The sequence below is a fragment of the Pleurodeles waltl genome, chromosome 2_1 (genome assembly GCF_031143425.1).
Source record: "Pleurodeles waltl isolate 20211129_DDA chromosome 2_1, aPleWal1.hap1.20221129, whole genome shotgun sequence".
NCBI classification, from domain to species: Eukaryota; Metazoa; Chordata; class Amphibia; order Caudata; family Salamandridae; genus Pleurodeles; species Pleurodeles waltl.
The window spans coordinates 184,455,204-184,480,195 of record NC_090438.1 but is presented as its reverse complement, the minus strand read 5'-3'; the positions used below and the strand labels follow the sequence as shown (position 1 = coordinate 184,480,195).

Genomic DNA, 24,992 nt, shown 5'->3' with positions numbered 1-24,992 from the left:
AACAAGATCTCAAATTGCATCGTGCGACATATGGAATCCTCGTCTAACCTCAAATTAGCATCAGCATGTGGGACTTCATGCAAAAACAATTTGGCAACATCAATTTAGAAAACTCCTAGCTAGGGTCCTTATCAAAATCAGCAGTTGGTTACCTAAAAGAAACACAATGCAATTTTACAATTTCCTTTCATAATTACCAATTCCGATCAGCAATCAATGAAGTCTTCGTCTCACAGGTACCGTTTCTCGATCAGCATGGGACGGGACCAAGGGGCAGGGGTGGACGGGGCAATTGCCTCACGGCGGCAAGGTAAAACTACTACTTCATGCAAAGGGACAAATCAAAGTTAAAGTCTCTAGAGCAAGAATCATTAAAGTCTCTTTCTCTCGACTAGAGAAAGCATCAAAGTTTCTCAAAATGGCGTCGCAGCAAAATGGGCCATAGTAGCTACGAAGTCAAAATGGCGGGATGTCCGAAGATAGAGAGAGAGCTTTCCTCTCATGCACCTGGGTTTTATAGACAACAGTTCAAGTCCAGTAGGGTCTCCATTGGAGGGTTCATAGGTTAGCTTCAAATTGACCAATCAAAAACGACAGTTCTCAAGCTTTTACTTAAGCATACATTATCCTTGGAGATGGGTACGTAATTTGCAACATTGTCTCTCGATTAGCTTACTCTCAGAGCCTCTAGTGTCCGCACCTGCAAGTCGACCTTGAATTAAAGAGAAAATATATATGTTGTTTTAGTGTATGTGTCACTGGGACCCCGCCAGACAGGGCCCAGTGCTCATAAGTGTGCCCTGTAGGTGTTCCCTGTGTGATGACTAAGGGGGTCATTCTGACCCTGGCGGTCATGGACCGCCAGGGCCAACGACCGCGGAAGCACCGCCAACAGGCTGGCGGTGCTTCCTGGCCAATTCTGACCGCGGCGGTAAAGCCGCGGTCAGAAAAGGGAAACCGGCGGCTTCCCGCCGGTTTTCCCCTGGCCATAGGAATCCTCCATGGCGGCGCTGCAAGCAGCGCCGCCATGGGGATTCCGACCCCCTTCCCGCCATCCTGTTCCTGGCGGTCCTTACCGCCAGGAACAGGATGGCGGGAACGGGTGTCGTGGGGCCCCTGGGGGCCTCTGCACTGCCCATGCCACTTGCATGGGCAGTGCAGGGGCCCCCTAACAGGGCCCCATAAAGATTTTCAGTGTCTGCTTTGCAGACACTGAAAATCACGACGGGTGCCACTGCACCCGTCGCACACCTTCAACTCCGCCGGCTCCATTCGGAGCCGTCTTCATTGTTGAAGAGGCTTTCCCGCTGGGCCGGCGGGCGGCCTTCTGGCGGTCGCCCGCCGGCCCAGCAGGAAAGTCAGAATGACCGCCGTACGGTCTTCTGGCGGTTCCCGCCAGGCGGGCGGCTTCTGCCGCCCACGGGAGTCAGAATGACCCCCTAAGTGTCTCACTGAGGCTCTGCTAACCAGAACCTCAGTGGTTATGCTATCTCTGCTTTCTAAATTGTCACTAACAGGCTAGTGACCAATTTCACCAATTCACATTGGCATACTGGAACACCCTTATAATTCCCTAGTATATGGTACTGAGGTACCCAGGGTATTGGGGTTCCAGGAGACCCCTATGGGCTGCAGTATTTCTTTTGCCACCCATAGGGGGTTATATGATGGAACACCGAATTTTAAACTACTACTAACCTTAACAACGAGGTCGGAACACCGACCTCGTCTTTACTACTAATGATTTTACCACGAATGCCTTTACAACGATATTTCGTTGTAAAGGCATTCCTGATAAAATCATTAGCAATAGGCACCATTCACCCTACATCCCTCACCCCACCCCTCCAACCCCACCCCAAAACCTAAAACCCCCTGACCCCCCACCCACTCCCCAAAACCAAAAACGCTCCACCCCCCCAACCCCACCCTAAAACCTAAAACCCCCTGACCCCCCACCCACTCCCCAAAACCAAAAACGCCCCACCCCCCCAACCCCACCCCAAAACCTAAAACCCCCTGACCCCCCCACCCACTCCCCAAAACCCAAAACGCCCCACCCCCCAACCCCACCCTAAAACCTAAAACCCCCTGACCCCCCACCCACTCCCCAAAACCAAAAACGCCCCACCCCCCCAACCCCACCCTAAAACCTAAAACCCCCGACCCCCACCCCCTCCCCAAAACCAAAAACTCCCCACCCCCCAACCCCACCCCAAAACCTAAAACACCCGACCCCCCACCCCCTCCCCAAAACCAAAAACGCCCCACCCCCCCAACCCCACCCCAAAACCTAAAACCCCCCACTTACCTGAGTTGTCACCTTGTCATCTGCGTCGTCCTCCTCAGCCGACTCCCTTGTTTGTACCTTAACCATGCATGTTCGTTGTTCAGGACATGCGTGGTTAAGGCACAAAATAACGAAGTCGTGGTTAAAGAAAGCGTTGTTCCGCTTTCGTTAACCAGGACTTCGTTATAAAAAATTCGGAATAAAGGATGTTTCCCCCCATAGGGAGATCTGACAATTCTTACACAGGCCTGCCAGTGCAGCCTGAGTGAAATAACGTCCACGTTATTTCACAGCCATTTACCACTGTACTTAAGTAACTTATAAGTCACCTATATGTCTAACCTTCACCTGGTGAAGGTTGGGTGCAAAGTTACTTATTGCGTGGGCACCCTGGCACTAGCCAAGGTGCCCCCACATAGTTCAGGGCAAATTCCCCGGACTTTGTGAGTGCGGGGACACCATTACACGTGTGCACTGTACGTAGGTCTCTACCTATGTACAGCGTCACAATGGTAACTCCGAACATGGCCATGTAACATGTCTAGGATCATGGAATTGTCACCCCAAAGCCATCCTGGCATTGGGGAGACAATTCCATGATCCCCAGAGTCTCTAGCACAGACCCGGGTACTGCCAAACTACCTTTCCCAGGGTTTCACTGCAGCTGCTGCTGCTGCCAACCCCTCAGACAGGTTTCTGCCCTCCTGGGGTCCAGCCAGGCCTGGCCCAGGAAGGCAGAACAAAGGACTTCCTCAGACAGAGGGTGTTACACCCTCTCCCTTTGGAAATAGGTGTCAGGGCCGGGGAGGAGTAGCCTCCCCCGGCCTCTGGAAATGCTTAGATGGGCACAGATGGTGCCCATCTCTGCATAAGCCAGTCTACACCGGTTCAGGGATCCCCCAGCCCTGCTCTGGTGCGAAACTGGACAAAGGAAAGGTGAGTGACCACTCCCCTGACCTGCACCTCCCAGTGTGCTCCAGACCTCTGCCATCTTGGAAACAGAGTTGCTGCTGGCACACTGGACTGCTCTGAGTGGCCAGTGCCAACAGGTGACGTCAGAGACTCCTCCTGATAGGCTCTTACCTGTGTTGCTAGCCTATCCTCCTTCCTAAGTAGCCAAACCTTCTTTTCTGGCTATTTAGGGTCTCTGCTTTGGGGAATTCTGGAGATAACGAATGCAAGTGCTCATCTGAGTTCCTCTGCATCTCTCTCTTCACCTTCTGCCAAAGGATCGACCGCTGACTGCTCAGGACGCCTGCAAAACTGCAACAAAGTAGCAAAGACGACTACTGCAACCTTGTATCGCTGATCCTGCCGCCTTCTCGACTGTTTCCTGGTGGTGCATGCTCTGGGGGTAGCCTGCCTCCTCTCTGCACCAGGAGCTCTGAAGAAATCTCCAGTGGGAAAACGGAATCCTCCCCCTGCAACCGCAGGCAACAAAAGACTGCATCACCGGTCCTCTGGGTCCCCTCTCAGCACGACGAGCGTGGTCCCTGGAACTCAGCAACTCTGTCCAAGTGACTCCCACAGTCCAGTGACTCTTCAGTCCAAGTTTGGTGGAGGTAAGTCCTTGCCTCCCCACGCTAGACTGCATTGCTGGGTACCGCGTGATTTGCAGCTGCTCCGGCTCCTGTGCACTCTTCCAGGATTTCCTTTGTGCACAGCCAAGCCTGGGTCCCCGACACTCTAACCTGCAGTGCACAACCTTCTGAGTTGTCCTCCGGCGTCGTGGGACTCCCTTTTCTGACTTCGTGTGGACTCCGGTTCACTCCTATTCCAAATACCTGTTCCGGTACTTCTGCGGGTGCTGCCTGCTTCTGTGAGGGCTCCCTGACTTGCTGGGTGCCCCCTCTGTGTCCTCATCCAAGTGGCGACATCCTGGTCCCTCCTGGGCCACAGCAGCATCCAAAAACCCTAACCGCGACCCTTGCAGCTAGCAAGGCTTGTTTGCGGTCTTTCTGCGTGGGAATACCTCTGCAAGCTTCTTCATGACGTGGGACATCCATCCTCCAAAGGGGAAGTTCCTAGTCCTCTTCGTTCTTGCAGAATCCACAACTTCTACCATCCGGTGGCAGCTTCTTTTGCACCCTCAGCTGGCATTTCCTGGGCATCTGCCCTCTCTCGACATTGTCGCGACTCTTGGACTTGGTCCCCTTGTTTCACAGGTACTCAGGTCCGGAAATCCACTTTGGTTGCATTGCTGGTGTTGGTCTTCCTTGCAGAATTCCCCTATCACGACTTCTGTGCTCTCTGGGGAATATAGGTGCACTTTACACCTACTTTTCAGGGTCTTGGGGTGGGCTATTTTTCTAACCCTCACTGTTTTCTTACAGTCCCAGCGACCCTTTACAAGCTCACATAGGTTTGGGGTCCATTCGTGGTTCGCATTCCACTTTTGGAGTATATGGTTTGTGTTGCCACTATACCTATGTGCTCCTATTGCAATCTACTGTAATTTTACACTACTTGCATTACTTTTCTTGCTATTACCTGCATAATCTTGGTTTGTGTACATATATCTTGTGTATATAACTTATCCTCATACTGAGGGTACTCACTGAGATACTTTTGACATATTGTCATAAAAATAAAGTACCTTTATTTTTAGTACTTCTGTGTATTGTGTTTTCTTATGATATTGTGCATATGACCCCAGTGGTATAGTAGGAGCTTTACATGTCTCCTAGTTCAGCCTAAGCTGCTTTGCCATAGCTACCTTCTATCAGCCTAAGCTGCTTGAAACACCTCTTCTACACTAATAAGGGATAACTGGACCTGGCACAAGATGTAAGTACCTCTGGTACCCACTACAAGCTAGGCCAGCCTCCTACAATCACACCTAGCAAAACCTGCTTGATATTTAGCTGTATGTTCCACCCAGTGGCTTAATTGAGGGCCACATGTACAAAGCATTTTTCTAGTCGCAAGGCCCAAACTGTGATTCATCACAATTTGGGTTTTGCGATTCGGTATTAGGAAGGGGCATGTTCAGTGCGTCCCTTCCTAATCCCGAATCTAAATGGTATGTAGGGTTATTTTGTGACTGTGAATGTGGTCGCAAAACAATCGCAGTTAGCACCAATTTCAAATTGGTACTAACCCATTCGCAACAGGGAAGGGGTCACCTAAGGGAGCCCTTCCCCTTTGTGAATGCATGCAAAAACGTTTTTGAGGAGCAGGCAGTGGTCCCAGGGACCACTGCCTGCTCTTCAAAAATGAAACGTAAATGTTTCATTTTCTTTCTTTTTAGACGCAGCCTGTTTTCCTTTAAGGAAACAGGCTCCGTTTGAAAAAAAAAAGATTGCTTTATTTAAAAGCAATCACAGACATGATGGTCTGCTAACACCAGCAGGCCACCATCCCTGTGATTATTGTGATTAATATTAATGAGGCAGGTCTATTTGCGACCCACCGGGAATCGCAAAAGATACTCAGTGGAGTTTCTTACATTTGGAATTGCGATTCCCTAATTGTGATTCGCATAGAATCGCAATTAGGAAATCGCAAATCCAAATATTTGTACATGTGGCCCTAAGTCTATCAAAGACTTGTGCTGGGCAGGACCAGGCCACATGTAGGAAGTCAGCCCCATCTCCGCCACACCGAGTACAGGCTGCTGCGTGGGCAGGGTAGATGGCATGCAGCGTTTTGGGTGTTAAGTACACCTGATGTACGTAGTTGTACTGTGTCAATTTGAAGTGAGCATTAGAGGATACCATCCGTACACCTTCATGTTTCACCTCCCACTCAGCAGTGGAGATAGTGTCTTCCGATGCCCACTCCCACTTGGTCTGTATTGTGAGTGGTAGCAGTGGTCGGTCTTCATGTAATGCCCTGTACATTATTGAAATTAGACACCTCCCACCCTCCATTCCCAAAAGCAAGGAAAGTGTTTGTGGCTGCTAAGGTGCCTCCAGGACAGTTGGTCATATATTGTGCACAGTAGGAGGGAGTTTAGCATACTGCAGATGCTGCCCCATGCCCAACACAAAGGTTTCAATAGCCTCCTCTCTAGTGAGAAAGCAGCCATTCGGGTAAAGGTAGCCCAAAGTTTTGCACCCCCAGCTCGCCGCCTGTCTCCTGTCATAGCTTGGGTTATCTTAATGATAGGTGATAGGGACCGTTAATCTCCTATCGGTTGCATACGGGCTCGTTGGATCACCCGTGTTACCACTGTTAGAAATGGGGTCTTTGGTTGGCAGTCATGTTACCCCCGTCCAAGCAAGGACCCTCACCCTACTCAGAATAAAAGAGAATCATCCTTAGCTAACCCCTGCTTACCCACTTGGTAGCTTGGCACGAGCAGTAGGCATAACTTCAGAGTGCTAGATGTAAAGTATTTGTACCAACACACACAGTAACTTAATGAAACACTACAAAATGACACAACACTAGTTTAGAAAAACAGACAAGATTTATCTGAACAAAACAAGACCAAAACAACATAAATCCACAATACACAAGTCAAGTTATCAATAATAAATGCAAAAAGAGTCTTCATGTAGTTTTAAGCACAACGCTAACACTGTTAGCGTAAAAATGTACTATGGGTGCATCAAAAATAACCCCGCATGGGCAAGTGTGCATCGAAAAGGGGCGATTTCACTCACTCACAAGACCTTGCGTCATTTCTCCTTTCGTCGGGTCGGGCGCGTTGTTTCTTCTCTCCGCAGGAGAGCAATGCGTTGATCCGGTCAGCACTCTCGGGTCCGGGCAGGCCTTGCATTGTATTTACACGCTCAGCAGTACTTGCTCGGAAACCCAGCCACACGATGATCCGAAAACCACGCAGCACAGGTTGGGATCTCACCAGCCTCCATCAGCAATGCTGTGCGTCATTTCTCCAGCCCCGGAAGTCGATCTTCAGGTCGCGTTGCAGGCGAGCGTCGATTTTCAGCCGCAAAACCAGTGGTGCTTCGATCTTTCAGTTGCAGATTGGAGTCACGTCAATCTTTTCCCCACACGGCGTTCTGTGCGTGGATTTCTTCCTCTTTGGCTGCCAGCTTCTCCTTTCAGGGTCCCAGGAACTGGATGGGCACCACTTGGCAGAGTAGGAGTCTTTGCTGTCCCTGAGACTTCAAACAACAGGAGGCAAGCTCTAAATCAAGCCCTTGGAGATCTTCATAAGATGGAGGGCACACAAAGTCCAGTCTTTGCCCTCTTACTCTGGCCGAAGCAGCAGCTGCATGATAGCACCACAAAGCAAAGTCACAGGCAGGGCAGCTCTTCTTCCTCAGCTCTTTCGTTCTTCTCCAGGCAGAGGTTCCTCTGGATTTCCAGAAGTGTTCTAAAGTCTGTGGTTTTGGGTGCCCTTCTTATACCCATTTTGTCCTTTGAAGTAGGCCTACTTCAAAGCAAAGTCTCTCCTAGTTGTCAAATCCTGCCTTTCCCAGGCCAGGCCCCAGACACTCACCGGGGGGTTGGAGACTGCACTGTGTGAGGGCAGGCACATCCCTTTCAGGTGTAAGTGACCACTCCTCCCCTCCCTCCTAGCACAGATTGCTCATCATGAAAGGCAGACTACACCCCAGCTCCCCTTGTGTCACTGTCTAGTGTGAGCTGCAATCAGCCCAACTGTCAAACTGACCTAGACAGGGAATCCACAACCAGGCAGAGTCACCGAAATGGTTTAAGCAAGAAAATGCCCTCTTTCTGAAAGTGGCATTTTATAACACACAATCTTAAAATCAACTTTACTAAAAGATGTATTTTTAACTTGTGAGCTCAGAGACCCAAAACTCCACATGTCCATCTGCTCCCAAAGGGAATCAACACTTTAATCATATTTAAAGGTGGCACCCATGTTAACCTATGAGAGGGACGGGCCATGCAACAGTTAAAAACGAATTCAGCAGTATTTCAGGACATATAAAACACATTACTATATGTCCTACCTTAACCATATACTGCACCCTGACCTTGGGCCTACCTTAGGGGTGCCTTACATGTACGAAAAGGGAATGTTTAGGCCTGGCCTACATTTTACAGTTTAAAACTGCACACAAAGTCACTGCAGTGGCAGGGCTGAGACATGACTACAGAGCTACTTATGTGGGTGGCACAGGCCCACTAGTAGCATGTGATTTACAGGCCCTGGGCACCTCTAGAGCACTTTACTAGGGACTTACTAGTAAATCAAATATGCCAATCATGGATAAGCCAATTACATACAGATTGTGTATAGGAGTACTTGCACTTTAGAACTGGTTAGCAGTGGTAAAGTGCCCAGAGTAACAAAAACAGCAAAAATAGAGTCCAGCACACATCAACAACCTGGGGAACAGAGGCAAAAAGTTAAGGGAGACCACGCCAAGGTTGAACGTCTAACAACCACCATGTCCCATACCTGGCATACCTGGAGGATCACATAGACCACATTGGATGATACACCCACGCCTTTCATCGGCATCAGCAGTATGGACAGTTCCTCCCCCAGCTGTCCTCCAAATCTAACCAGTATACCCCATTCTGCAAGTGTGCAGCCATGTAGTATAATTCCATACCTGGTATCTCAACAACCCCCCCATCCACCAGTGTCTTTTGATTGTTGTGAGGCTAACCTAATAAAGTAGTGACATGGAATCTCATATGTTGTACCCTGCAGAGTGTATGAGCATTGTAATAGCAATATCATTTTAACTAGTGCAACTTTGCCCATCATGGAGAGGGGCTGTGTTTTCCAGAACCTGACAGTAGATCTTAAGCCGTCTACCACCCTGCCTAAGTTTAGACTGGTGGAATGCTGCTCGTCATGAGCAGTGCTCATGCCCAGGTATCATACACATTGTTGTTCACATGACAGCTACCTTTGGCAGCAGGGCAGCCAGGGCCAATGCTCCCAATGAGAAGAGGCTAGACTTACAACACTCAAATGTAGTTCCAACAGGGCCCCAAATTCAGCCATCACATTGAGTAAGATAGCTATGCTTCTGCACTTTATACTATCTCTGCCTCAAATGATCTGCAGTTGCTACTTCTAAGGAAAGTCCTAATGTGGCTGGTGCAGCGGGACTGCTGTGCCTGACCTTGGATGTATTTACTGTTTCTGACTGCCGGTATTTTCCATTGGATTGTTCTTGGCCTTCACGTTTGAATGCTCACGGTCTTTTCTGGACTTTTTCAGGATCTTTTCTGGGTTACCTTGTCTGGTATCCTGGCTGTTATGTGGTAGGTATGAAATCCAGGATTTGTAAAGTGCAGCAAATCACCCAGGAGGGTCTCAAGGCGCTGTATTGTAGGCATGGGGAGATTATGTGATTTGCCCAGAATCACAGGATGTTGAGCCAACGCCAAGACTCAAACCTGGGTAACACAGCTCTGAAAGTCGGAAGCTCAGGCCACTAGCCACATCCTTGACGAGGAAATCTTTGTAACTCTTTCATTCCTATGTGTTCTCTCATTTCCTTCTTAACATAAGTTTTTGTGCAATACATACAGCAATACTCTGAGCTATCAAATCTTCAGAGGGTTTTTGTTTAGTGTACCCCCGTTTCTTATCATAAATCCATAAGTGCAGGAAGGACTTGGAAATGTTGCAGAGTCTATTAGCTGAGTGAGTGTTTGTTTCTTGGTTGGATGCCAGGACTTGTTATTGAGAAGATCCTACATATGGTTTGGACAATGCTTCACCGCCTCGAAGCTTGAGTGAATCTCTCACTGAGAACGAAACTAATGTCAAAAAGGCTGGATTAATTGATGGAAATCTAGATGAAGGAGGTCAGGGCTTACAATGCTTTCTTTTGAAATATTCAGTTGAGAAACAAAAAGTAGCAGTCAATTGTGAACCAAGAATTCAGTCTCTCAGGAACGGAAACTTAAGGACTATGATTTTGAAAAGAGCTTGTTTTCTAGTCCTTCAATAGGTAGTGTGTGTAAACTGTTATGAAAGCGCCTTGGACCACCACTGACACTTTACACCAATCACAATATCAGAGCGATCCTGGGATTCTTTCTCCATACAGTTCCAAGAAAAATGACTATGCTCTGCCCTATGAAATACCCTAGAGCTGGTCTGAAAGTCCTTCTAAAAGACCATGACAAATCACAGAGGAATTACTAGCTGATATGTTACTTTCACAATCTCTTTTGCTCCCCTATTCACTGAATCAGATGGAGATGCATCCTCTGAAGTGATTACTATCCAGAATAATAAGTATAGAATTCACATGTACCACCTGTATAATGTTTACTAAAATGGAATCTAGAGTGTATGTAAGGTACAGGAATAAAACAATCTATTTACCTCCCACCAGACCCTTGATACCACTTTGTTGAGTGCTATGGGAAACGGGAGGGAAGCAGTACAATAATAAAATTAATTGCTGCTTCTAGAGTTACTTGTTCAAACCCTACACATGCCCTAGTAGCTTGTGCTTTCTCAAAAGATATGTCCCCTCTTGATGTTTTAGGAAATGCAGGTTTCTTCTCATTAGAACAAGAATAACCATACACCCGTGTTGCATTCATCTTCATAGGGAGATATAGCCCTGTTTATTGGCTAAAACTTTGGACTTCTTCTCAGGGACCCAGCCAGGAACCCTGAATTGAATGACCAATGGACCTATCCTTCCTCTCTTCCTCATCTCACAAGAAGCTATGAGGTACACGGTTATGGAAGTGTAGGTAGGTTAAGGGGAGGTTAAAAACCCCTATGCACGCCCATCTGATGCCACAATTCCAAAATGAAGCAGAGCCTAACCTGCCACTCTCTACAAATTGCTCATCTTTTGCCAAATATTTACACCTAGAAAGTTATAGAATAAAAACCCAGTTAACTCACCCCAAAGGTGTCAATAGCGCATAATACCATACACAATAGCAGATAGAGCACCCACATGACATTGCAAAGAATCAGACTTGAAGAGGTGCAGTAAATGGTGGGAAGTTTTAGAGCAATCCCGTAAATCCAAAAAGTTGAGTGGTTGTACTGTAAGGCAACAAATATGCTCTTCCCCTAATCAGAGACTTCACGCCTGATTCAGAGTTTGATGGATGCTTTACACCATTATAAACATGATGGATACCCAGTCCTCCTTATTACAAGCTCATTATATTATCAATGGAGCTTGTAATAAGGCGGACAGGATATCCTTCACGTTGTGACGGAGTATCCGTTTGACAAACTCTAAATCAGGACCTTACTCCCAGACTGTGACAGAGGTGACCAGAGAATAGGTAGCCTGAAAGGTACAATTGTCACTGTCAGCAGAGTTTGAGGTATGTTATAAAAGAAACGCAATTGAGATGAAGCTTTACAGGAAAGTGGTTCCACATTTTAATGTCAAAAGAAGTGAATGATTAAAATACAAACTTTCAAAGTTTAGGGTTTCCAGGTGGGACTAATCAAGTTCCAGTGGTGACTATCCACATTTTTGGTGAGGTATATGGGACACCTGTTGTAGTTATATGTTAGGTGCATGTATGTGTGTGTAGGCAGCTAATGCCAGGAATGTTCATGGTCCCCATGGAAGTGAAGCTCCAATTGGGTCTGTTGGAAACTGGAGCTGACTGGCAAGCTGACATTGTTGGCGATGAGGTCACCTTGGTATACCGTGAGTTCATTTCTTACTGTCCAAAATGGTTGCAAGACTGAATCCAATCCTTTATAATAAGGTCAACCTTTTATGACTTTCACCTTGACTGTTGGAAAACAATACATCCTCTTCTCCACTGTTTTCCCACTCCTCTTTCGTAATTGCAGGATCTTTGACCCAGCTCACAAAGTTTAAATCAATAGTGGCCTCTTCACTCTTGCTTTCTACTGGGAAGCGTGACAAGCAATCAGCCGCCTTGTTCACCAACCAGGAAGGAATAATACTTGAAAATTTAATTCCTCCAAGCCTTCGTACCAACGCTGAGTAAGGGGGGTTAACCTTTCACTTTGGTTGCAGGAAAAGATTTGCACTAGAGGACGGTGGTCTATCCTCACTTAAAATGGAATACCCAAATGATAGAACTTCAAATGCCTCACTTCCCAAACTATAGCTCAGACGTCTCTCTCAATGCATGAATGGTGTTTTTAAGTGCCCTAGAGGCAAATGCAACTATCTTTTCTTCACCACCTTCCACTTGAGTGAGTGCTGCACCCAACCCCTTAAGACTGGCGTCAGTGGTAAGAATGTTTTTTCTAAGTGTCAAAATGACCTAAGGTAGGTATCCTACTTATTTCCTAGCTTCACCATCCTGAATGCCACATGACACTCATCTGACCATGCAAACTGAACCTTCTTTTTAAGACGTAATCTGATGAGTTCTACCATACTCGCAATCCTTTTAAAAATTTCAAATGGAACTCTGCGAGCCAACAATTTACCTCACTTTCTCTTTATAACAAGGAGTGGAAGAATCCACTATACTGTCTGCTGTTATAAATGGGGTCTTTGGTTGGCAGTCAGGTTACCCCCTGTCTAAGTAAGGACCCTCACTCTAGTCAGGGTTAAAGAGAATCAACCTCAGCTAACCCCTGCTCACCCCCTTGGTAGCTTGGCAGGAGCAGGAAGGTTTATCTTCAGAGTGCTAGGTGTAAAATATTTGTACCAACACACACAGTAACTTAACAAAAACACTACAAAATGACACAACACAGGTTTAGAGAAATAGAAAATATTTAGCTAAACAAAACAAGACCAAAACAACAACAATCCAACATACACAAGTCAAGTTATTAATTAAAAAGCTAGGAGAGTCTTCATGTTCTTTTAAACACAACGCTAACGCTGTTGGCGTGAAAATGTACCTGGGTTGCGTCAAAAATAATTCCGCACAGGTGAGTGTGCGTCAAAAGAAGCCTGCAATGCGTCGATTCCACTCACAAGCGAGACCGTGCACCGTTTCTCCTTTGGTCGGGTCAGCGTGCGTCATTTCTTCTCTCCGCAGGAAAGCAATGCGTCGATCCGGACAAGCACTCTCAGGTCCGGGCAGGCTTTGCATTGCTTTTACACACCCAGCGATGTTTGCGTAGAAAATCCTGCCGCACGGTGATCCAGTATGGGTTGCGATCTCACCAGTCTCCTTCAGCGATGCTGCGCGTCCTTTCTCCAGCCACATGCGTTGACCTCACAGCTGCGTTGCAGGCAGGGCATTGATTTCAGCCAAGAAGCCGGAAACGCGTTGTTTTTCCGGAGGTTGTGTCAAAATCTGCCCAGCATGGCGGTCTGTGCGTGGATTTCTCAAACTTGGCCTGCCAGCTTCTCCTTTCAAGGCCCCAGGAACTGCATAGGGCACCACTTGACAGGGCAGGAGTCTCAGCAGAGGCTCCAGGTGCTGGCAGAGAGAGGTCTTTGCTGTCCCTGAGACTTCAACGACAGGAGGCAAGCTCAATTTCAAGCCCTTGGAGAGTTCTTCACGAGCAGGAAGGCACACAAAGTCCAGACTTTGTCCTCTTGCACAGGCAGAAGCAGCAACTGCAGGATAGCTCCACAAAGCACAATCACAGGCAGGGCAGCTCTTCTTCCTCAGCTCATCAGCTCTTCTCCAGGCAGAGGTTCCTCTTGGTTTCCAGAAGTGATCTAAAGTCTGTGGTTTTGGGTGCCCTTCTTATAGCTATTTTGCCCTTTGAAGTAGGCTTACCTCAAAGAAAAGTCTCTCTTGTTTTAGAAATCCTGCCTTGCCCAGGCCAAGCCCCAGACACACACCAGGAGGTTGGAGACTGCATTGTGTGAGGGCAGGCACAGCCCTTTTAGGTGTGAATGACCACTCCTCCCCTCCCTCATAGCACAGATGGCTCATCAGGATATGCAGGCTACACCCCAACTCCCTTTGTGTCACTGTCTAGAGAGAGGTGCAAACAGCCCAACTGTCAAACTGACCCAGACAGGGAATCTACAAACAGGCAGAGTCACAGAATGGTTTAAGCAAGAAAATGCACACTTTCTAAAAGTGGCATTTTCAAACACACAATTTTAAAATCAACTTTACTAAAAGATGTGTTTTTAAATTGTGAGCTTAGAGACCCCAAACTCCTCATGTCTATCCGCTCCCAAAGGGAATCTACACTTGAATCATATTTAAAGACAGCCTCCATGTTAACCTATGAGAGGGATAGGCCTTGCAACAGTGACAAACAAGTTTAGCAGTATTTCCCTGTTAGGACATATAAAACACATTAGTGTATGACCTACCTTAAACATACACTGCACCCTGCCAATGGGGCTACCTAGGGCCTACCTTTGGGGTGCCTTACAAGAAAAGGGAAGGTTTAGGCATGGCAAGTGGGTACATTTGCCAAGTCGAATTGGCAGTTTAGAACTGCAGACACTGCAGTGGCAGGTCTGAGTCATGTTTACACAGCTACTACTGTGGGTGGCTCAACCAGTGCTGCAGGCCCACTTGTAGCATTTGATTTACAGGCCCTGGGCACCTCTAGTGCACTGTACAAGGGACTTACCAGTAAATCAAATATGTCAGTCATGGATGAACCCATTACATACATATTTTGTATAGGTGCACTTGCACTTTAGCATTGGTTAGCAGCGATAAAGTGTCCAGAGTAACAAAAACAGCAAAAACAGTCCAGCACACATCAACAACCTGGGAAACAGAGGCAATAAGTTAAGGGAGACCACGCCAAGGATGAAAAGTCTAACATCTGCCAACTCCAATTTGGGTTGAATGCTGTTACCTGACATGACATGGCCTAGATAGGTGACTGATGTTACTCCAGTTTTGCACTTCTGCCTTTTTACCTTGATTCCCTTGTCTGCCAGTTTCCTCAATACTTTTCGCAAGATGTCATCATGCTCACACACATATTTACCCTATGTGAGAATGTCATCCTGAATGAATAGGACATTAGGTATCTCCCCAAGAACCATCTTCATGATTCTCTGAAAACAGGCTGCAGTCGAGGCTAGCCCAAATGGCATCCTCACAAACTGATAAGCACTCGGCAGTGTTACAAAAGAGGTCAAATGCCTCAAATCCTAGTGCAGTTGTACCTGGTGGTATGCCAAGAAGAGATCTGGGATGCTAAAAATCTTCACCCCCTCCAACATAGTAAAAGATTCAGCAATGTTGGGGAGTGGTTGGCGATCCACCCAGATCCACTTATTGAGATCTCTCAAGTCCATGCACATCCTGTTGGACTTCCTACCGTCCTTCTGTACCAACACCACAGGCACCAATCACTGACAATTCGATTTCTTCAATAACATTCAAACCCAACAACATGTCCAACTCTCCCCTCAAAGGTTCCAGCATCATATAAGGAACCAAGCATACCTCATGCACACAAGGCTTGGCATCTATCTTTAGCACTATATGATGCTTAACATCCTTGAGTATGCCCATTTTATCATTGAATACCTCCAATGATGCTTTGTAGAATTTTTCACATCCACCACAATCATCAATTAATATTACCTGGTCAAGTGTCTTATGTGCACTGGGATTTATAATAATCCCCAAGTCTCTTTGATTCCTCAAACCTAGAAGGCTGTCCCCACTTTTGGCCACAACTTTTTCCAATGGTGTCTCTGCTTTTAAATTCAATCCTCTTTACCACGGCACCCAGTGTGTGTTCACCACAGCTAACAGGGTTTATATGTGGAAAAAGTATTTTTTCACTGGGAAATGTCTCATCCCACAACCTATTTCCAATCATGGTAAATCAGGAACCAGAGTCTGCCAGAATCACAAATTGTTTTCCTCCAAAATCGACATCACACGCAGGCATGACTATCACCCAGCATCCACATCATCACCGTTGCTCTTCACATTCAGAACCACCGTCTGCAGAACATTCATTACTTTATCAACATTCTCTACCATTTGCACTTTCCCAGTGGATTTGCAAACGCAAACAAGCCACATTTTTTGCATAACGTTCAGGCTACTACAAATGCGACCAAAACTCCCATATCTGTCACATATGCGCTTTGTAGTCTCAGTTATATGTTAGGTGCATGTAGGCAGCTTATTGCAGGAATGTTCAAGTCTCCATGGAGGTGAAATTCCAGTTGTGTCAGTTGGAGACTAGGAGCTGACTGGCAAGCTGACATTGTTGGTGGTGTGTATTTAATTCTAATAAACACTACTTGGAAACTACATAGTTGCAGCATCATAACACTACATGTGGATTGCCTTATGTACCTGACACAATTTTTTAATTTTTAAAGATGGTTTTGACTACTTTCAGCCTATGGTCATTAGGATTGGTGAAATGTGGTCTGATTGATGTGAGCTTGAAGTCAAACAGCTTGACGTATGCAGCAGTGATGGAAATGTATGGAAGTGGATTACAAGGATCCTTCAGCAAGACATTGCATTACAATTTTATTTTATTTATTTATTTAATGTATTTTTATACAGTTGTAGAACACATGACTACCCAACCTGGACTTCCTAGACCTAACTGAATCAACAGCCTGAGATGAGTAGACGTCCTGGTCAGAAGAACCAGATCTTAAGCTTCTTCTTCCTGAAGATGGTCTCATTTAGACTCAAACTAAACTGAACTGGAAGTGTGTTCCAGAGTTTAGCAGCCAGAACCCTAATCTAAAACAATAGTTGATCATTGCTTGCATTAGAACATCGAATACAGCGCAGAAGCCCCAAGGGCTTAAGTGTTTCCACACCAATTCCTGCAGTTTCTTTCTCATACTTAAGGACATTTTTCTGGCTCACAGTTTTCCAAGTTTTTCCTAGGCAAATGTCCACGAGTTGGGAAGGTGTTGAATTAGGAGTGTGGCGCTCCCGAGATTTGTCTGCTATCTTCAGGTACCGGCTGAAATGGAATATCCTGCCAATTAGAACATGGGCCTTAACATAGCTGCCTAAACGTTTTCTGATACATCATTATAAAACTTCAACAAGTGCAAAATCATTATCATAGCAGTACCAACATTTAGATATACATTATCACTATTGCCTGTTGCCCAAAAGTATTCTGCTGGTTCAGTGGCATAATGGGGAACTTTTCATTTCTTTTGACATTACTTTACCTGTTCTTTAGACAAATGTGGAATTTGACGTCAGCTTTGTTGCATAGCTTGTTAGCCTACATGTGTTCGACTTATGCTCAATCAATTTCTTTTTTATTTTGTTTCAAGGAATATGTAATTCTGGACAATTTCAGCAAGGAGCTGCTTCTGAATATTACCGTGGATCAAGACAGTTGTCAATCAACTAAAGTGAAAAGTGTGAAAAAGGCAGAAAGGATCTCAGAAATTGTTCTGAGCGACGAGCTGGATTGGGAAGAAAATTCAGAAATTCACTCACCCACTGAAGGAAATGACTCAATTTACAAAGGGGAGGCTTGGGAAGAAGAAAAAGAGGATGCGGAAAAAAGAGATGAGAGTAAAGAAGACAAATCATACCTTTCCATTTCATCCTCAGTCTCGCCTTATGATTTGTCTATAACTACATCCAGTGAAGAAACGGAGAGGCAAAGCCCTGAGAGAATACTTGCAAGAGCAGGACAGCGCAAACGTAGTTATAGATCTGGTTCTCTACAAATGGCAATGTACAAAAACAACCACCAAACAGAAACAGAGGCTAGTGGAGGAAATTGGCACAGCTACAGTGGGTGTGGCTCTGTAGCCACCAATGAAGCTGTTTGTTACAAAAAGCCCAAGATATATGAAACAGATGAGTTCATTCATTATTTGTTAAATTACTATGAGTATCCAGCCTATGCGCGGGTCTGTCTGGAGCAAAATAATACAGAAAGTGATGCCTGGTGGCAACGCGTAGTCTTTAACAATGGCAGTGGCTTCCAGATAAGCCTGATGAATCTGTGTGGGCAGCCATACTCCAGAATGACAGCTGCACCCAGTACTAAGCAGCAGCCCCCGAAACTGAAAAACAAATGGAGATATACTGTTCCAAATTCAGAGCATCTCTTGGCAAGGAATTCTTGCCCGACGCTTACAAAAGATCTTCACATGAAACAGGTACACGCTAAAAACAAACTGGCGTGTGTCAAACAGAGAAACACCCCTTTTAAAAAACCCAATGTGAAACCTCTTGGAAGTTGCAAAGCCTGGCAAAAGAAGACCCCAATGTCCTACCAACAGGCAGATGAGGCCAGTGAGCTGAAAGACCTTCTGGAGAAGATAAGCAGTGATTCAGAATACTTTAGCGAGGAACTGGAGAACTTTGAAAGAAAGCCCAAAAGAGTATGCACGGAGGATTGCAAAGTAGAGTGTAAGAAAGTGCCAATCAAGAAGCAAACCATTTGTCCTAAAAGAAGAAGAATCAGCATGTTTCCTAACACAGGTAAAGATGACACAAATGATCCAGAAAAAATGTTCCCTGGCTTTGGCTTACAGTTCAGCAATGTGTTCAGTAATCTCAAAAGCCACTGCAGATGCAAACGTATCCAAAAATGCAAAAGGCCCAACAGTGTACTGCAGTCTGAAGAGCAAAACAGTGAGTCTGAATCTACTCACGAAGAGGAGACAGCTGAAGGAAATATAAATGGTAAAAAGACTCAGGGAAACTGTTCAGAAGGCAGTGATTACTGCTGCTCTGACAATGCCTACCAAAATCACCTCTGCAACCTCCAGAAGGGCTCATGGAAAAGAGCATATCTGCAAAGAGTAATTGAGAGGAACAGGAGGGCTCAACACAAAGCGAAGTTAAAACTAACTCCACATCTGCTCAGTGCAGCGAACCATCCATTTCAGATGTGTCCCCTAGGACTACAGCGGTCAGTGATGCAACGCGCTAACCAGCAAGACACAGGTGCGTGTGCCACCACATGCAAGCACTGTGAGGAACCCTCTTATGAATTTTGCTCTGACAGCTGCGAGTGCCTAAACCATCCTATTGTAAGGAACAGTCTGGAAAATATAAAACCATTCACACTTTGTCCAAAAAACTTTAATGATTATTTGGAATGGCAGCGCTATTTTTATGGCAATGGTGATTTTGACAGTATAAGGTAGAAGTCGAAAAAAAAGTCATACAACATATTTGAAATATTATAAGACGTAGGAGATTTGGAGGCTAATATTTCATTTAAAGAGTCAGGACATTTTATATGCTGGTTCACCACTTGGGAGAGAAACAGGAGTTGTAAAAATATAAAAAACGTATTGGTAAGGTGGCTGTTTGCAATATCTTTTTCACTATCACCTATATGTTGTTATCAGTATCTTTAACTATTCGTGTCAGTACATACATTTCTAGTCAAATACATTTCTAGCAAGAGTAGAGAAGGTGTGGAAATAAGTAGACGAATTGTGGGCCAATGTAAAGAAACCATTGCAAACAAGGCTTAGAGTGGGATATGAAGAGACTCTGGCAGTGAGGCTGCTGGCTTAGTAACGCCACTCATCAATCCCCAATACATGTGATGGCAAGACATTTCTGGATTCAGAATTTGTAAAATTATGTGTTTACAATTCTGTTTACAAAAGGCCCTCATGGCTCAATGCTGTGCTTTTTTTTGCCTGGCTTCCCCTGCTATAGCTTCAGTTCCAGTCACACCTTTTGATTAAGGGAGATTTTCATAGGTAATATACAGACTTGCTCGCTCAGCAACCAAATTTCTGGGTAGTCACAATCCTCATAAAGAAAACAAGCATAGAGGAATTTTGTACTAGTTATAGCTCTAGTGCATGCAACAATATTGCCAAAAGGATACTTTTTTTTGAATGAATATACAACTATATTTTCGATCTGAAACATTGATACTTCCTACTTTTAACTTAACTTTAAAACTATTCAGTTTTCTAAAGAATGTCATTTTTGCATTCTAGTATTTTTAATCAGTAAATCTAAAGCAAATAAAAGGCAACTGTAATCTTATCTATAATCGGGTCTGGTGGCTGAGTAGACTAATACTCCACTGTAGGGGCCTGTGTTTGACCTCATGGTCACAGGCTCAAATCCTGGCAGGTCCACTCAGCCTTTCATTCTTCTGAGGTAAATAAATAGAAGTACCATTGAGTTGGGTAACAATAAACACCTGTTATTTAGTGCAAAGATACCCTTCTGGGTGACCGTGCGCTTTACAAATACACATGTTATCCAGAACATAAATCTCTTTCAACTAGTAAGATTGCATCTGGTCTGTCCTCTTAGTCTAAACTCTGTCTCATTTGAATGGTAGATATTTTCAAGAGTTTATCATGACTATTTATGTGTTCATTCAGGAAGGATTCAAAGTCTACAGAATGAAAATATAGTCAAATACACCAATAATCTGTTTTGGGAGACCAGATAATGCCTTGCACACGTCTCATTGCCTGTTGAACAAAATAACCATAGTTTTCCAAGGCCTTCTGGTAACCATTTTAAAAAAAATGTATTATTTGAGACTTGGATAACACTCAAGGTACCTGCTACAGTCTGTACAGTCTACTTTCGTTCAACCAGACTTTTAGAAAGTTCCCTTTCTGCAGAATTGAGCTTTGGAAGATCCTGCATCGTACTAAAGTGTCCCAATATGAGTTATCCTTCTCTTTGTCAACATTTGAGAACCTAGATTCTGCAATGCTTAGACAAAAGCAAACAATATTGGTATTATTAAATGATTACCATTTCATACCAGGTTTGATCCAATCAGTATGTAGGTTGTGTGATCTATAGTTGATCTCCAAATTAAATAAAATTTGCAATAGTCCAAGAAGCTCTTAAAAAATATTTGTAATGAGAGAAAGTCCCATCACTACAGTCAGGTGAACGTACGCCCCAAATGTCCATGAGTAAATACTGCAGAAACAAGCTAGGCTTCAGCAACAGCAGGTGCAGCAGGAGAGTGGGGCTTTTTATATGGTGCAGATCTTTTGTCACAGATTAAAAATATAGTGCCCATTTTAGAGTTTGGAAGACAGTTACTACATCACAAACGTCATGGCTATCAAACTTATTACAAGTGCCATACGATATGATGCACTTGTAGTAAGGAGGAGGAAATATCTGTCAAGTTTGTTATGGAGTAACCTGTCTGCCAAACTCTATAAGAGGTCTATATTTATATCACCAACCACTCAGAAGCAAGGATCTAGCAATCGTAAAATGGCCACCCATAGACAACCCTGGTAGCTTTTGAAATAATGTGATGCTGTTGATTTCAGTTTGAAGAGAGAAAAGAACCAAACCTGTGAGCTCTGTGAAGCTTCCTGCATAAAGTCACACCTTAAGACACACTGGCTGCATTTTAATCATAGTGACTGCAATCCTTCTCAGACACCATTTGTTGCTTTGCTCTATCAATTTTGCTATCCCTTTTCTCATTGTTTTTTTTTCACCATCTACCTAATCATCTGAAAGTTTAAGGGAACTGCAATCTTCCCCCGTGCCTCTGTAGATACATTTTAGGTGACTGGCAGAATAACAAATCTACCCTTTCTCAATGGACTGCCAAAAACGTCCAGTACTGAGTTCAGTTAACTCTGCAGTGCCTTTCAGTGCTTGTTAATGATGCTAAACAAGGCTCTAGATATAAACATGAAGGTGCTTGGTGCCAATGTGAAAAGTAACCTCAGCATTTGCTGAGGCATCTTTAAGATTGTAATATATTTATTTATTCTGGGTTACAATTGGTGCCACTCTTCACCGTGAGGTCGCTTCAGGTACAAGCACCTGGGTTGAACTATGCTACAGTTCCCATGCAACAGATGGAAGGCCGTAATACACGTGGTAAAGATATATGACGTTCCATGTACAGAGTTCAACAATAATTTAATATGTCTAAACCTGAGCTATCTAAAGCTTTGTGAAGCTAATTTTCTTGTGCTTTTGTGAGCATCTCATTCTTGCTTTCAGCTATTAATTGGCACTGGGTGACAATCCATGCCTGTGGCCTTATTATTTGTAATGATCTCCTTCCCTCTAACAAAGTACTAGGCAAAAGAAGCAGTTGTGCACCTTTTGTAACAGTCTTAATTCCATCTAGCAGGATCTGCTTTAAGCAGTGAATTCATCCAAGCATGTGTCTTGCTAAGTGGTAAAATCAAATCAGATGAGGTTCCTGAAGGAGGTTCACTCCTACATTTTCCAACATTATGACTCACGGCTCTCTAAGTTATTCCCCCCATTTGCATGTTGTGTCTTAGGCAGATGGTGCCTCAGACCTAAGTTCCGTACAAGGAGTGGTGTCCTAAAATACAATTAAAAGTACATATCCTGTAGCAGCTCTTTTTAATTAACAGAGGCAACTCTTATTAAACATTTGAAATACTACATAACAGTAGAGCTTGTTTATATCTGTAAGATACTCAGGAAGATAAAAATGTTGTCCAAATAAAAAGCAGGTATTCAAAAAGGGTATGAAAACATATTGAAAATAGTAACAGTTTCATGTAACTTAAGGAGTTAAAGTAGTGTTTATCTGGCTTGTTCCTTCTTAAAGCTGATTTCAGTACCATGAACACTGATGACCTGGGGACAAACAAGTCATGAGCAAATGGATAATTATATGTAAAACAGCAAGTTATAAGATACAGTGAATCCCACAGTATTATGCTATTAACTCAAATCTTCTATACGCCGCTAAGCTATCATCCTTCAAGTCCTAAATTTTATTCGATGTGTTCCAATATTTACATCATCGTACTTGAATCCTATGGTCTTTTGAAAGCTCAAGGTATTATTTCCACTTCTGCAATAGAAGAGTTTTTAGCAATTGGGGAACCCCTTACCACAAATAATTTGTAATGTTTGTTCTTTTCAAGCCAATCTGAGGTGTCATTGAACAAACCTAATTATCTCATGTTAGTCACTTCTACTCATGTTGTGAGGAGAGTTCTGAGTGATCACCTCCCAATGCAGACATAAATTGTCTTTGTTTTTTTAATTAATCTTTGTGGTCTTCCTGAGACTCAAAAATGGAAATTACTGACCTAATATAAAATACCATAAATATTATTTTGATAACTAGAATCCCCACCTAATCACTGGTTGCTTACTAACACTTGTCGAAGCAAGTCAAATGCCCAAGACCAGTTAGCATTTTCAATTAACACAATGGCTTGCTCTGCAAACTTGCTTCACCCACTTAACCATAAATCTTGACATCTGTTTATCTTCTATCAGCTGACGTCACAGTAGACTAGATCTAAGATGCAGCAATGCCACCAGGATCTCTCCATCCATTTGATGTACTCTTAACTAGGGTCACCCTTAAGTAGCCAAGTCCCTCCACACCCTGCCTATGTCAGTAGAATTTGCATCTAAGACCTCCAGACAGAAGCTGTTGCTTTTGTTGCTGTGCCATCTGCATACCAGGACTACTTCATGATCCCCTGCAAACAATTGCTGCACTGTCCAAACCACTGAATAAAATGCATACATTAGGTATCTTTCAAAAGATCACTATCTGTTAATCTGAAATTGAATAACCTGGCTCTTTTGCCCAGTCTGTTTTACTTATTTTGCAGCATGTTAAACTATTGCCAATTCAATGCTTATCTGTTGTATACTGCAGAAAACACATTGACACAAGCAAAACTCTCATCCTAGGTTAACAAAGCCTCAGAACTCTGGGTAGGCGTAGAGATGATAATTTTCAAGCCTTGCTTCATGCTCAAATAGTTCAAAATCTCTAAATAAGGTAATATAATTTCACTTGTATGCTGTAGAAACGTTAAGTTAGTCGTCGATGAGGCAAGCTTATGATTCCATAGCTTGTAGAGAATGATTGTAGAGTATTTTCAGGGTAAACATTGGATCAGTTATGAGTGTGTGGATTTCACCACTCCTTTTACATACTAAATGAACCCTTTGTGGACTTGGTAGTGTCCAATACAACAGGGCAGTTTTAATATGGGCAAACAAATACAATGATGGACCACTGCTTAGTGGCTGCTTTTTCATATGATTCTGCTAAGAGGTCTCATCATTCATCAGAAGATATCAATGTTAGGCTTGGGTCAAATGACTACTGGGCAAAACTTCACCAGGCAAGAGATTTGCCCCAAATGCCTTGGTGGCATTTTTCCTAGGAGATTTTTTAATGTATCCAATCAGATCTTTCCTGTACCAAGATAAGTCTAAATAAACCTTTCAGGTGCTCCCTATGCACACCGAGGGCTTACAAATCAAAAATGTATTTTGAAGATGATTTTTGAATTCAGTGGAGCACACCTTTTTGGCATTAATCTCTGCCAAGGTTGACAAATTCAACATTCTTGAAGCATATATGTTAATTCACTTGTTCTGTTGTCTTTGTTAAATACTGTTTGAGTATAAGCTTGACACTCACCTTTACTCATGACTGCTGGGTTCAATGGACATAAGAAAGAGTTCTTAATTCCTACACTTTTGATTACTTCAAATACAAATGTGTTTCTGGTACAATATATTATCCATTCCTGCATTGTATTTACTGAAACATACCAAGGATACATTGCCTATTATTTGAGACAATATGTTAGCACAAAACACAGACAATACTTACTAACTTTAAGTCCTCTCACACTTTGGGTAGCACATAAAATACTCATGTGTTTTTGGTGCAACATTCTTAAAGGGTCTGGCCATTTTTCTTCTGCCACCACAGCATATGTCATGTGGTGATGGGTCAGCCCACTTCAGCCACTGGCTAACTTCACTGTAGGTTCTGGAATTCTGCTACTTCATTACTATGGACTACAATGGCAATATATGACTTTTACACACAAAAAAGAATTTCTGCTTTCAGCCAATTCGTTTTTTTTTTTTGGTTTGACGAGAGCCCGGTTGCTTCCCAAAGAATAACATTTTGAGATAAAAAATCATGACAAAACAAAACAGGCATTGATAAAGCCTAAAGGCT

The 24,992-nt window shown here is 44.0% G+C and overlaps 1 protein-coding gene across 1 annotated transcript in view; it reads left to right on the top strand.

Annotated features, from left to right (window-relative positions):
* Positions 1–20,047, top strand: part of LOC138262437 (A-kinase anchor protein 17B-like) — a 92,142-nt gene extending 72,095 nt beyond the window's left edge. The window contains exon 4 of the mRNA XM_069212335.1: positions 17,338–20,047. Coding sequence (XP_069068436.1) covers positions 17,338–19,176 — 1,839 coding nt within the window. The 3' untranslated portion in view covers positions 19,177–20,047. The remainder of the gene's footprint in view (positions 1–17,337) is intronic.
* Positions 20,048–24,992: the final 4,945 nt, after the last annotated feature.